This window comes from Sorex fumeus, unplaced genomic scaffold (genome assembly GCF_029834395.1).
Source record: "Sorex fumeus unplaced genomic scaffold, SorFum_2.1 ptg000074l, whole genome shotgun sequence".
Taxonomy (NCBI): domain Eukaryota; kingdom Metazoa; phylum Chordata; class Mammalia; order Eulipotyphla; family Soricidae; genus Sorex; species Sorex fumeus.
Genome location: NW_026606131.1, coordinates 508,323 through 520,998, shown reverse-complemented (window position 1 = coordinate 520,998; position 12,676 = coordinate 508,323). Strand labels below are relative to the sequence as shown.

Genomic DNA, 12,676 nt, shown 5'->3' with positions numbered 1-12,676 from the left:
CACCGTGAGAGCAGTTACAAAGCTTTCGGGTTTAAGTCTCGGTCATACAGTGATCAAATACCCATCCCTTCACCAGTGCCCATTCTCCACCACCCAAAACCCCAGTATACCGCCATCCCACCCCTTCCCCTTGATGGTATGACAGATGATTTCCACTTTACTCTCGCTTATTTTGATTACATTCAATATTTCGACAAAAGACCCACCATTATTTTTTGAAATTTTTTTAATTAGTGAATCACCGTTGGGTACAGTTACAGACCTACAAACTTTCGTGCTTGCGTTTCAGTCATACAATGATCAAGTTCCCATCCCTCCACCAATGCCCATTCTCCACCACTGATGGTCCCAGCATCCCTCCCACCCCCACCCCACCCCCATCCCACCCTGCCTCTGTGGCAGGGCATTCTCCCTTGTTCTCTCTCTTTTCTTTTGGGTACTGTGTTTTGCAAGAGAGGCATTGAGTGGCAATCATGTTTGGTCTATAGTCTACTTTCAGCATGCTTCTCCCATCCTGGGAGGATCCTTCCAACCCCCTTTACTGGGTGTTCCCTTCTCTATCTGAGCTGCCTTTTCCCCCAGCATTTGAGGCCGGCTTCCAAGCCATGGAGTAAACCTCGTGGTCCTTATCTCTACTATTCTTGAAGACCCATCATTATTATTTGGAATTCTCCCCCATCAACCAGACCTGCCGAAAAGGCATCCTTAGATCATTTGTTTTCTATCGCTGATTATGAAGAGCATATGATGTTGTGCGGCCGTAAGAGCTGCCATGCAATTTTGGAATTCTGATATGTTAGTCATTAAGTCTGGAGGGATTTCTGCCCCAAGCCGCTGGGTTCTGAGATTGGTTTCTGTGCCTCTGGGATCATGACTGTTACCTCTCTCTCATTTTGGGCATTAAGATTTGCAATACAAGCACTAAAAGGTCATCAGGGATATCCGGTTAGTCTACTTAAGGCGCAATCCCTTCCTGCATTCTGGAATTCTCTCCTGCTATTCCAACAGGTCGAGAGGTCTCAGGGGCAGAGAACCAGGTCCTACCTCTCCACCCCCGGGAGCCATCAGGGGCCAACCCCCAAGGCCTTGCCTGGAGGCGTTAGGGCTCCAAGAACACTCCCAGGAAGTGGACTGACCTAGGGTAAAGGCCCTTAAGGATGCTCAAAGCTAGAGATGAAAAGAGCCCAGTGGCAACTGACCCTTAGACTCTGGCCCCACCAGTGTGGGGGTGGGCGGGGGGAGTTTGTGCAGGAACTTGGTTTCGGGATCTCCTTGAAACCGAAGTAGGCAGCACATGGCTAGTTCAAGTGAGGAATTGACGTAGGCAGGCAGATAGGGAAGGCCCCTACCCAAAGCAGTAAAGTAAAGGCCCTCCCGTTGATCGTCGATTTGCTCGAGCGGGGCCCAGTAACGTCTCCATTGGAGACTTTGTTGTTACTGTGTCTGGCATATCGAATACTCTCGGTAGCTTGCCGGGCTCTCCGAGAGGGGCAGAGGAATCGAACCCGGCTCGGCCATCTTGGCTGCGTGCAAGGCAAATGCCCTACTGCTGTGCTATCGCTCCAGCCCCAAAGCAATGGCAGTAAATATCCCAGGAAGCAATAGCCCTGACCTCATGGAGAACTAACTGTCCGACCAGTCTGTGATCAACCCTGCGGAGGTTGGACGCCTACAGGGATGACGGCAGAAGAAATAGAGACCAATTAAGGACCAGAGAGAGGGGGCTGGAACAATAGCACAGCGGGGAGGGGGTTCGCCTTGCGCATGGCTGACCCGGGTTCCATTCCCAGCATCCCATATGGTTCCCTGAGCACTGCCAGGGGTGATTCCTGAGTGCAGAGCCAGGAGTGACCCCTGTGCGTCGCCGGGTGTGACCCCGCCCCCAAAAATAAGCAAAAAAAAAAAAGCTTTGGAGTTTCTGGTTAATCTCTCTCTGGTCCTTCCTTTTTTTTTTTCTTTTTGGGTCACACCCGGCGACGCACAGGGGTTCCTCCTGGCTCTGCACTCAGGAATCACGCCTGTGGTGCTCGGGGTACCCTATGGGATGCTGGGAATCGAACCCGGGTCGGCCGTGTCCAAGGCAAACGCCCTACCCGCTGTGCTCTCACTCCAGCCCCAAAACTCCAAAGCTTTTCCTTTGACACCTGACCGATCCCGTCCAACAGAAGCTCCTGCAGAAACCAAAGTCAGGAAAGGAATTTCAAAGAAAACCATCCCCACTCCCAACCCCCTTGGTAACGTCCCTAGCAACGGACTCGGACCTAGGTAGAAGCCCCAGGTGGGGGCAGGTTGGAGAGACCCTATAAAGGCCACCTTGAACCAAGGGAGGGCACAGATGCTGCCCGGGCCCAGGTGCTGCTTACGCCCACGTGGCCAAGCACATGTGGTACCCAACCAAGCACACGTGTCGCCTGCATCTCCCCTCCTGAGATGGGGACTTTCATGCTCTCCTGTCTAATGCTGGGGTGTGAGGGGGCTCTCTCCGCCCTCGGAGAAGCCCGGATTCTCTCCTGAGCGCGATCCTCTCCGCTCTCTTCCACTTTCCCTCCCTCCATCCCTTAAAAGCCTCCAAATAAAAAACTGCATCATTGCATGTTGAAAGTAGACTATAGACGGAACATGATTGCCAGTCAATGGCTCTTTTGCAGACCACAGCACCCAAAAGGAGAGAGAGAACAAAAGGGAATGCCCTGCCACAGAGGCAGGGTGGGATAGGGGGGGATGGGGGGGTGGGAGGGATACTGGGACCCATGGTGGTGGGAAATGGGCACTGGTGGAGGGATGGGTATTGGGTCATTGTATAATCGAAACCCAAGCACAAAAAATTGCAAATCTACAACTGTACCTCATGGGGTTTCACTAATTAAAAAAAAAAACTGCATCATTTCACTGAGCTTCTCCTGAAATTCCTTTCTGCGAGGCAAGACAAAAACCCAGTGACCCTGGGTCCCGGGTGGCAGAGGCAGATGGGGAGAAAATGACCAGTCTCTCTCATCCCCACTTCACATGAGTCACGCGTGGGGGCCCACCGACATCAGAATGGTCCATGGTAAGGTGTGATGGGAAAGTGGAGAGCTTTAAAGGTCCTTTAAGGTGACCAAATTGGACTGATGATGCCCAGGGCCGGGGTGGGGGTTGAGGGATTTCCCCTATGGCCCCTGGCACAGACACGCCAACTTGGCATCGGACACAAAGTAGGTGAAACAAGAGCCCTTGGCAGAGGGTGACTTGGGGGACGCTCACAGCACAGGGGCCGGGTCAGCGTTCCAGCCACACTGTCTGCATCTGAATGTGTCCCAGCATGGAACATGCAGCCGACAAGGCTGTCCGGTTGCACATGGGCGGCCACGTGGGGCCCAGTTGTGGCTTCACAGGGATGGATGAAGCATGGTGGTCCAAGGAAGGGGGGCGGGGGGGCAGCGAGGGCAAGGATGGCTCCTTAGAAGTCCTTTCGGGCTTGATTATAAGGGGACAGCGGAAACAATAAGACGGGGCTGTGGGGTAGCCCGGGGACAGGGCCGAGGAAGAAAAGGGTTGTTGAAACTGCTGATTAAAGGAAGAACCAAGTGCCAGTCGCTGGCAGCTGCCCTCACCCCAGGGGGTGAGGGGGGTCACCCCAGTGCCAACCGGCTTTCCCAGTTTTACAGCGAGACCACCAGAGTGGCTGGCAATGAGGAGTAGGTGTCCCAAGGGGAAGATGAGTCTAAACCTTTCTCTCTCTCTCTCTCTCTTTCTCTCTCTCTCTTCTCTCTCTTCTCTGTCTCCCTCTCTCTCCTCTCTCCCTCTCCCTCTTTCTCCTCTCCTCTCTCTCTCTCTTTCTCTCTCTCTCTTCTCTCTCTTCTCTGTCTCCCTCTCTCTCCTCTCTCCCTCTCCCTCTTTCTCCTCTCCTCTCTCTCTCTCTTTCTCTCTCTCTCTTCTCTCTCTTCTCTCTCCCTCTCCCTCTCTCTCCTCTCTCTCTCTCTCCCTCTCTCTCCTCTCTCCCTCTCCCTCTTTCTCCTCTCCTCTCTCTCTCTCTTTCTCTCTCTCTCTTCTCTCTCTTCTCTGTCTCCCTCTCTCTCCTCTCTCCCTCTCCCTCTTTCTCCTCTCCTCTCTCTCTCTCTTTCTCTCTCTCTCTTCTCTCTCTTCTCTCTCCCTCTCCCTCTCTCTCCTCTCTCTCTCTCCCTCTCTCTCCTCTCTCCCTCTCCCTCTTTCTCCTCTCCTCTCTCTCTCTCTTTCTCTCTCTCTTCTCTCTCTTCTCTGTCTCCCTCTCTCTCCCTCTCCCTCTTTCTCCTCTCCTCTCTCTCTCTTTCTCTCTCTCTCTTCTCTCTCTTCTCTCTCCCTCTCCCTCTCTCTCCTCTCTCCCTCTCCCTCTTTCTCCTCTCCTCTCTCTCTTTCTCTCTCTCTTCTCTCTCTTCTCTCTCCCTCTCCCTCTCTCTTCTCTCTCTCTCTCTCTCTCACACACACAAGACCAGGCTGAGCACTGGAATGTCTTTTTTTTTTCCTTTTTGGGTCCCACTCGGCGATGCTCAGGGGTTCCTCCTGGCTCTGCACTCAGGAATCACTCCTGGCGGTGCTCAGGGGATCCCGTGGGATGCTGGGAATTGAACCTGGGTCGGTCGTGTGCCAGGCCAACGCCCTCCCCTCTGTGCTATTGTTCCAGTCCCTGGAATGTTTTAGAGCACTTTGGGAAAATGTTCAGAGCTGATGTTCACTTGCCCAAAGCCACAGGGAGGCCGAGAACATCTCTGCAGGTTACCTCTGTGATCACGTCCCCCGTTACCAGCTAAAACGCTCCCCCCAAACCCAGTCTTCATGACAGAGGCAGGATGACACCCATGAGCATGGGGGTGAGAGAATGGGGCAGATCCGCACAGGCCCAGCACAGAAAATGGTGAAGGGAAGAAAACAGATAAAGGAAGAGAAGGCAGGGCAGGAGCGATAGCACAGCGGGGAGGGCGTTTGCCTTGCATGCGGCCGACCCGGGTTCAATCCCCGGCATCCCATAGGGTCCCCCGAGCACTGCCAAGAGGGATTCCTGAGTGCAGAGCCAGGAGTCAGCCCTGAGCATCGCCGAGTGGGACACACAAAGAAAAAAAAAGGGGGTCACATACATCGATACTCAATGCTCAGCTCACTGTGATGTTGTGTAGTCCCTGTGATGTCAGGGTCATCCTGGGATGTTTGTGGGGGAGGGGCTGTCCCCTGGGCCACACGAATGCCCAGGGGCCTTCAGGCCTCACCCATCTGGTGCCAGGCCTGGAACCAGGACTGTGTCTTGCAGGGAATCTGGCCTGTTCTGATCTCGAGATGCCCATTTCACTTCCTGCTTGTTTCGGTTTTTGCTTTGGGCCACCCCTGGCCGTGCTTGGGGCTGACTCCTGGCTCAGTGCTCAGGGATGGTGCCTGGCGAGCTCGGGGTCCCTCTGAGGCCTGCGTGGCAGGCAAGGCAAGTTCCCTCCGCGCTGCGCCATCTCCCTGGTCATCTCTCTCCTGTGCGAGGGAGAACACGTGTAGACAACACCACCGTTCACACAACCCCCTTGGGACCCACCCGCCACAGAAGCACGGGGGCGAAGGTCACCCAAGAGACAGGCTCACACGCCACAAGTCATAGATATTTCTGGGCACCCAGGGTGGAGGAATGTGGTGCTCCCTCTTCCGGGATACTCCCTCTCGGGGTGCTCCCTCTTCCAGGGGGCTCCCTCTTCTGGGGTGCTCCTCTAGGGTACTCGCTCTCTGGGGTACTCCCTCTTCCATGGTTTTTCTTCTCCAGATGCTCCCTCTTTTGGTGTGCTCCTCCGCGGTGCTTTCTCGGGGTGCTCCCTCTTCCGGGGTGCTCCTCCACGGTGCTCTCTCTGGGGTGCTCCCTCTTCTGTAATGCTCCTTCTTCTGGGGTGCTCCTCTGGGGTGCTCTCTCTAGGGTCCTCCCTCTTCCGTGGTGTTTCTTCTCCGAGTGCTCTCCTTCTGGGGTTCTCCTCCACGGTGCTCTCCCTGGAATTCTCCCTCTTCCGGGGTGCTCCCTCTTCTGGGGTGCTCCTCTGGGGTGCTCTCCTTCTGGGGTACTCCCTCTTCCGTGGTGTTTCTTCTCCGGGTACTCCCTCTTCTGGAATGCTTCTCCGAGGTGCTCTCTCTGGAGTTCTCCCTCTTCTGGGGTGCTTCCTCTTCCATGATCCTCTCTCTTCTGGGATGCTCCTCTGGGGTGCTCTCTGGAGTGCTCCCTCTTCCGGGGTGCTCCCTCTTTCATGATGTTCCCTCTTCTGGGGTGCTCCTCCGGGATGCTCTCTCTGGGTTTGTCCCTCTTCCGTGGTGTTTCTTCTCCAGGTGCTCCCTCTTCTAGGGTGCTCCTCCACGGTGCTCTCTGTGAAGACCTCCTTCTTCCATAGTGCTCCCTCTCCAGGGTGCCCATTTGACTTATCAAAGAACCAAGTGCGGGGGGGGGGATGCGGGTTGAGTTTCCCTCCCTGCCCCAAGCAGCACGCTGACAGCCAAAAACCTCCAGAACCCAACTGTCACCATGCCCAAAAAGCCACTCTCCAAATGCTCGGACGAGCCTCACTCAAGACGGGCTGAACCTCACCCAAGAGCGGACCAGCAGAAAAACCCAGGTCTGCGGGACCCGGGGCTGAGATCTCCAAGCCCCACTAGGATCGGGACTGGGCCTCCTCCCCCCAGCTCCACAGTTTTCCGGGAGCTTGGCAGTCACACCCACCAACGGCCCCCGGCGCCACGTAATCTCATCAACGGCCAAGACCCAGAGACTGTCAACTAAAGCTTCCGGAAGAGAGAGACGCAGAATGTCCTGGAGTGTGCGGCCACATTTGCGGCCTTGGGACCTCTTATCCTCTAGCCCACTGACGTACCAAAAGTAGCACACATGAGTTTGGTTTTAGCTTACTTGCTTGTATTCTCTTATACACGGGCTTCAAGGGCTCCAGAATGAAATACAACAACCTTCACACACTTGCCTCTTCTGGTGTGTGAACATTATCTGCAATGAACTATTGTGAATGACTTTACGCAAATAAAACGCCTAAAAACTGCAAAAAAAAAGAAATAAAAGAACCAAGTGCATTGCTGGAACCCTTGACTTGTTCCCTTTGACTCAAACTTGGGAGCAAAGTTTTTCCTCGCTTGAGAGCTTGGAAAGAAAATGGCACAACTGCCGCTCAATCCTGTCTCAAGCTAGGGGCTGTCACAAGCCGTCACCCTGGGTACCAGAGCTAATTAGAGGGGCGAGAAACTTGTGTCATTCCCTGGGCAAGGAGACTTCCCGCTCCGTTTCATGGGAGCCGCGTTTCGCAATCCTGTTTTGATCAGTCTCGGCCAACGCATCCTTTCAAGACGATCACTCACTTGGGAAGGAGATGCCGACAGCTTATAATTGATATAAATCATCAATATCCCTGGCATATCCTGTTTGTGAGTTTTCGAGGTTTATTGCTGTAATAAAGCTGTAGATGGTGGGGGTGAGTGAGGAGAGATAGTATGACACAGCAGGGAGGGTGTCTGCCTTGAACACGCCTGTTTGCTCCTGACACCCTTCATGCTCCCCTGAGCACTGCCAGGAGTGACCCCTGAGCACAGAGCCAGAATTGAGTCCTGAGCATCCCCAGGAGTGATCCCCACCCACACACACACACACACACACACACACACACACAAAATAAGGATGCTTTAGGGAAGGAATAGAAAATAGTTGTGTGTGCAGCCGGAGTGATAGCACAGCAGGGAGGAAGTTGGCTTTGCTGTGGCCGACCTGGGTTCGATCCCAAGCATCCCATAGGGTCCCCTGAGCACCGCCAGGAGTAATTTCTGAGTGCAGAGTCAGAAGTCAGCCCTGAGCATCGCTGGGTGTGACCCAAAAAGACAAAAAAGAAAATAGCTGTATGTGTGTGTGTGTGTGTGTGATATAAAATCTCTCTATAATTTTAATTTTGCTTTTTGGGTTCCTCCTGGCTCTGCACTCAGGAATCATTCTTGGCAGTGCTCAGGGGACCCTATGGGATGCTGGGAATCGGACCCGGGTCGGCCACATGCAAGGGAAATGCCCTACCCGCTGTGCTATTGCTCCAGCCCCTCTTTATAATTTTTTTAATTCACACCGGCAGTGCTCAGGGCTGACTCCTGGCTCTGTGCTCAGGATAATTTCCAGCAGGGTTAAGGGTCCACACATGGTGTCTGGGACTGATCCAGCCTGGCCCGGGTACTATATGCTGAACCCTGGTGTCATTTCTTAAAGTTGTCTTGACTCTACAGTCATCTTAAAATAAAATCTCTAGGGGCTGGAGAGATAGCACAGCGGGTAGGGCATTTGCCTTGCACGCGGCCGACCCGGGTTCGATTCCCAGCATCTCATAGGGTCCCCCGAGCACCGCCAGGAGTGATTCCTGAGTGCAGAGCCGGGAGTAACCCCTGTGCATCGCTAGGTGTGACCCAAAAAGCAAAAAAATAAAATAAAATCTCTAGAAAGAATTGTTGTAAATCTCTAGAAAGAATTGGTGTACACCAAGTATACTGTAGCAGAGAAATTGGTAAAGGTCTGAAAAGACTGTCTGTGGATGTGACGTTGAGAATTCTACCTCTGGGTGCAGTGTCATCTGCAAATATTTCCTTCCACTTCAGTGACGCAACTTAAGTTACTTGAAGTTTACTTCAGTTCAACTTTCGTTTAAGTTTACTTAAGTGTTACTTAAGTAACGCTGCTTCAAAGGGAAAGTTTTACTCTTTGATTTAGGAGAATTCATCCCTCCTTTTCGTTAGAAATGATAATTTTAGTGTCAGACGTCACAGAGAAGTAATTAAGGACTAACTCCTGCCCTCCAGTTTCTCTTACGTTTTCTTTATCAAGCTCTGCAGGTTTATCTTTGATCTATTTCGAACTAATTTTTATGTATGGCAAGAGATTCATGCTGATCCTTGTTCCTGGTGTAGGAAATGCCTGAGCATTTCAATGGCGTTTGTTGAAAATATTTATTGATTATTAATGTATAAGTATAGCACTGTAGCACTGACCTCCCGCTGTTCATTGATTTTGCTCAAGCGGGCACCAGTAACATCTCCATGGTGAGACTTGTTGTTACTGTTTCTGGCATAATAAATACACCAGGGGGAACTTGCCAGGCTGTGCCGTGAGGGCGGGATACTCCAGGGAGCTTGCCGGGCTTTCCGAGAGGGAGGGAGGAACCAAACCTGGGTCGGCCATGTGCAAGGCAAATGCCCTCCCCACTGTGCTATGGCTCCAGCTTCCAGCCTTGGATTCTCACTGGCCAGTGCTGCATGTCAAAAGTCCTCTGGGGTCTTGCTCTTAGCCCGCAGTGCTCGAGAACAGATGATTGGTTAAAGAAACTTTGGTACATCTGCACAATGGAATACTATGCAGCTGTTAGAAAGGATGAAGTCATGAAATTTGCCCATAAGTGGATCAACATGGAGAGTATCATGCTAAGTGAAATGAGTCAGAAAGAGAGGGACAGACATAGGAAGATTGCACTCATTTGTGGAATATAAAGTAACAGAATGGGAGACTTACACCCAAGAATAGTGGAGATGAGTACCAGGAGGATTGCTCCACGGCTTGGAACCCGGCCTCACATGCTGGGGGAAAAGGCAGCTCAGATAGAGAAGGGACCACCAAGTAAAAGGTGCTTGGAGGACCCGCTTCGAATGGGAGATGTGTGCTGAAAGTAGACTATAGACCAAATGATGGCCACTTAATACCTCTATTACAAACCACAACACCCAAAAGGAGAGAGAGAGAGCGAAAGGGAATGCCGTGCCACGGAGGCAGGGTGGGGTGGGGGGACATATGGGGTGGGGGTGGTGGGAGGGATACTGGGATCATTGATGACAGAGAACAGGCACTGGTGAAGGAATGGGAGCTCTAACATTGCATGACTGAAATGTAAGCACGAAAGTTTGCAAATCTGTAACTGTACCTCACGGTCATTCATTAAGAAAAAGAAGAAGAAGAAGAAGAAGAAGAAGAAGAAGAAGGAGGAGGAGGAGGAGGAGGAGGAGGAGGAGGAGGAGGAGGAGGAGGAGGAGGAGGAGGAGAAGAAGAAGAAGAAGAAGAAGAAGAAGAAGAAGAAGAAGAAGAAGAAGAAGAAGAAGAAGAAGAAGAAGAAGAAGAAGAAGAAGAAGAAGAAGTTAAAAAAAGAGTCTATACCCACCAAGATCACTGTAACCACACAGTGATCAATCACTGGAACCGCCTAGGTGGGCCACAGTACCCCCTGAGTGCCACTAGGGGGCAGCTTCACTGTCCACTTAAAACAGATTTCCAAGGAGGTCACTGAGTGACTTATTTTGGTTTTCCTGAAAGGGAGGTGTCCAGTAATGCCTGGAAGCCCCAGTTCTAGACCATAAACATCCTGGAAGGTTGCTTAATGATCTTTACTTAGTATTGAGAGACTTGGACAGGGGCTGGAGCCATAGCACAGCGGGGAGAGTGTTTGCCTTGCATGCAACCAACCGGGGTTCGATTCCCAGCCTCCCACATGGTCTCCCGAGCACCGCCAGGAGTGATTCCTGAGTGCAGAGCCAGGAGAAACCCCTGAGAATCACCGGGTGTGACCAAAAAGCAAAAAAAAAAAAAGAGAGAGAGAGAGAAAGAGAGACTTGGACAGGAGCTGGAGCAATCGGCAAGCAGAAGGGTGTGTTTGCCTTGTATGCAGTAGACCCGGGTTCAACCCCCAGCATCCCTTCTAGCTCTCCGAGCACCGCCAGGAGAGTTCCTTGAGTGCAAAGCCAGGAGTCAGCCCTGAGCATCACTGGATGTGACACACCCCCCAAAAAAGAAAAGAGAAAGAAATACTTGCACAAATTCCCCCACATGTGGGGTTCTCAGCCCACCGAGGCTCATCCCTGGTGCAGTGAACTCTCTTTCTGGCTCATCCCTGCTGCAGTGAACTCTCTTTCTGGCTCATCCCTGCTGCAGTGAACTCTCTTTCTGGCTCATCCCTGCTGCAGTGAACTCTCTTTCCTCCCCGCTGTGATCCGAGGCGCCCACCCTGCCCTATGCAGTGCCCGATGACTTACCCTGGTGGGTGAGGGCGTCCTTTTCCCACGGCCAGGTGGCAGAGCCGGCCAGGCCCTCCTGCGCCCAGCTGGCCAAGTAGATGTTGAGGAAGTGACTACTATTGGGCTGCAGCAACTCCTTCAGCTCCTTCACGCTCAGGTACGCCCTGGAGAGCACAGAAGCGAGAACATCATCACCACGCGGGGGCGGAGCGGACCGTGTGCGCATGTGCCGCCTGGGGACACCGGCACTGCCCACCTGCTTTGAGTTAGTTCCTCTGGCGAGCATGAACCTGCCTCGAGAATCGAACTCAAGAAGATGTGCCGGAGGGGGGCTGGAGTGATAGCACAGCGGGGAGGGCGCTGGCCTGGCAAGCGGCTGACCCGGGTTCGATCCCCGGCATCCCATAAGGTCTCTGAGCACTGCCAGGAGTGAGTCCTGAGTGCATGAGCCAGGAGTAAGCCCCGAGCATCACCGGGTGTGACCCAAAAAGCCAAAAAAAAAAAAAAAAAAAAAGAAAGAAGAAGATGTGTTATAGGGGCTGGAGCAATAGCACAGCAGGGAGGGCGTTTGTCTTGCACGCGGCAGACCCGGGTTCGATTCCCAGCATCCCGTAGGGTCCCCCAAGCACCGCCAGGGGTAATTCCTGAGCTCAGAGCCAGAAGTAACCCCTGTGCATTGCCGGGTGTGACCCAAAAGGCAAAAACAAAACAAAACAAAACAAAAGGTGTTATAATAATGGGCTGGAGCGATAGCACAGCAGGTAGGGTGTTGGCCTTGCATGCAGCCAACCCAAGTTCGATTCCTCCGCCCCTCTCGAAGAGCCCAGCAAGCTCCCGAGAGTATCCCGCGAGCACGGCAGAGCCTGGCAAGCTCCCCGTGGTGTCTTCGATATGCCAAACACAGTCACAACAAGTCTCACCCTGGAGACGTTACTGGTGCCCGCTCGAGCAAATAGATGAACAACGGGAGGACAGTGACACAGTACTACATTCCTCCGACCTTATGGAAAATTAAAAGTCAGTATTGGAGCAATATGACGCCCGCCACAGCCATGCCATGGGGCCCCGAAACCAGGTTTTTCCACTCGGTGCGCCCCACAGAGGGGTGGGTGAGAGCCCTCCCCACCCCAAGGGACCCAGCCCCAGAAGCTGAAAAATTCCACAATCCAACTGCCGCCACGTTCAAGGCCGCTCCCCACACGCTCGGACCAAGACTCACGCACAAGTGAACCTATTCCTGGCCGTGAATGCAGTCACGCGACACATCATAAGACACTCCCTACCCATGTTGCGAGAGTACCACACCACCTTTGATGCAGTTCAAATAGTAAGCAACCAGAATCAGAAGCAAAGATAAAACAGAAAACAAATAAACTATTAGTGCAGGAAATTTCTCCATTAACCGACTATTCTTAAATTGAAATGTTGTCCGTTTTGGTCTTTAAATGATGTGAGTTGTCAAGAATTGAGAATTACCTCTGAGGAGGTCAACAAAAGGCTATTGAGTGATTATAAAACGCTGATGAAAACTAGCGAGACTGTTCTAGAAGGTAAAGTAATCTTAGATTTCTGGGGAAAAAAATCTATGCTGCAGGAAGTTTAGGAGTCCTTTTTGGCTTAGAATATTAAAATGATTATGGAGTATGGACTAAGAAAAAAAAATAGACTGCCACGTATT

At 52.4% G+C, this 12,676-nt stretch overlaps 1 protein-coding gene across 1 annotated transcript in view; it reads right to left on the bottom strand.

The window, feature by feature from the left end:
- PAPPA2 (pappalysin 2) overlaps positions 1-12,676 on the bottom strand; it is an 87,539-nt gene that overhangs the window by 54,516 nt on the left and 20,347 nt on the right. The window contains exon 3 of the mRNA XM_056130167.1: positions 11,017-11,162. Within this exon, the coding sequence (XP_055986142.1) occupies positions 11,017-11,162 (146 nt within the window). The remainder of the gene's footprint in view (positions 1-11,016; positions 11,163-12,676) is intronic.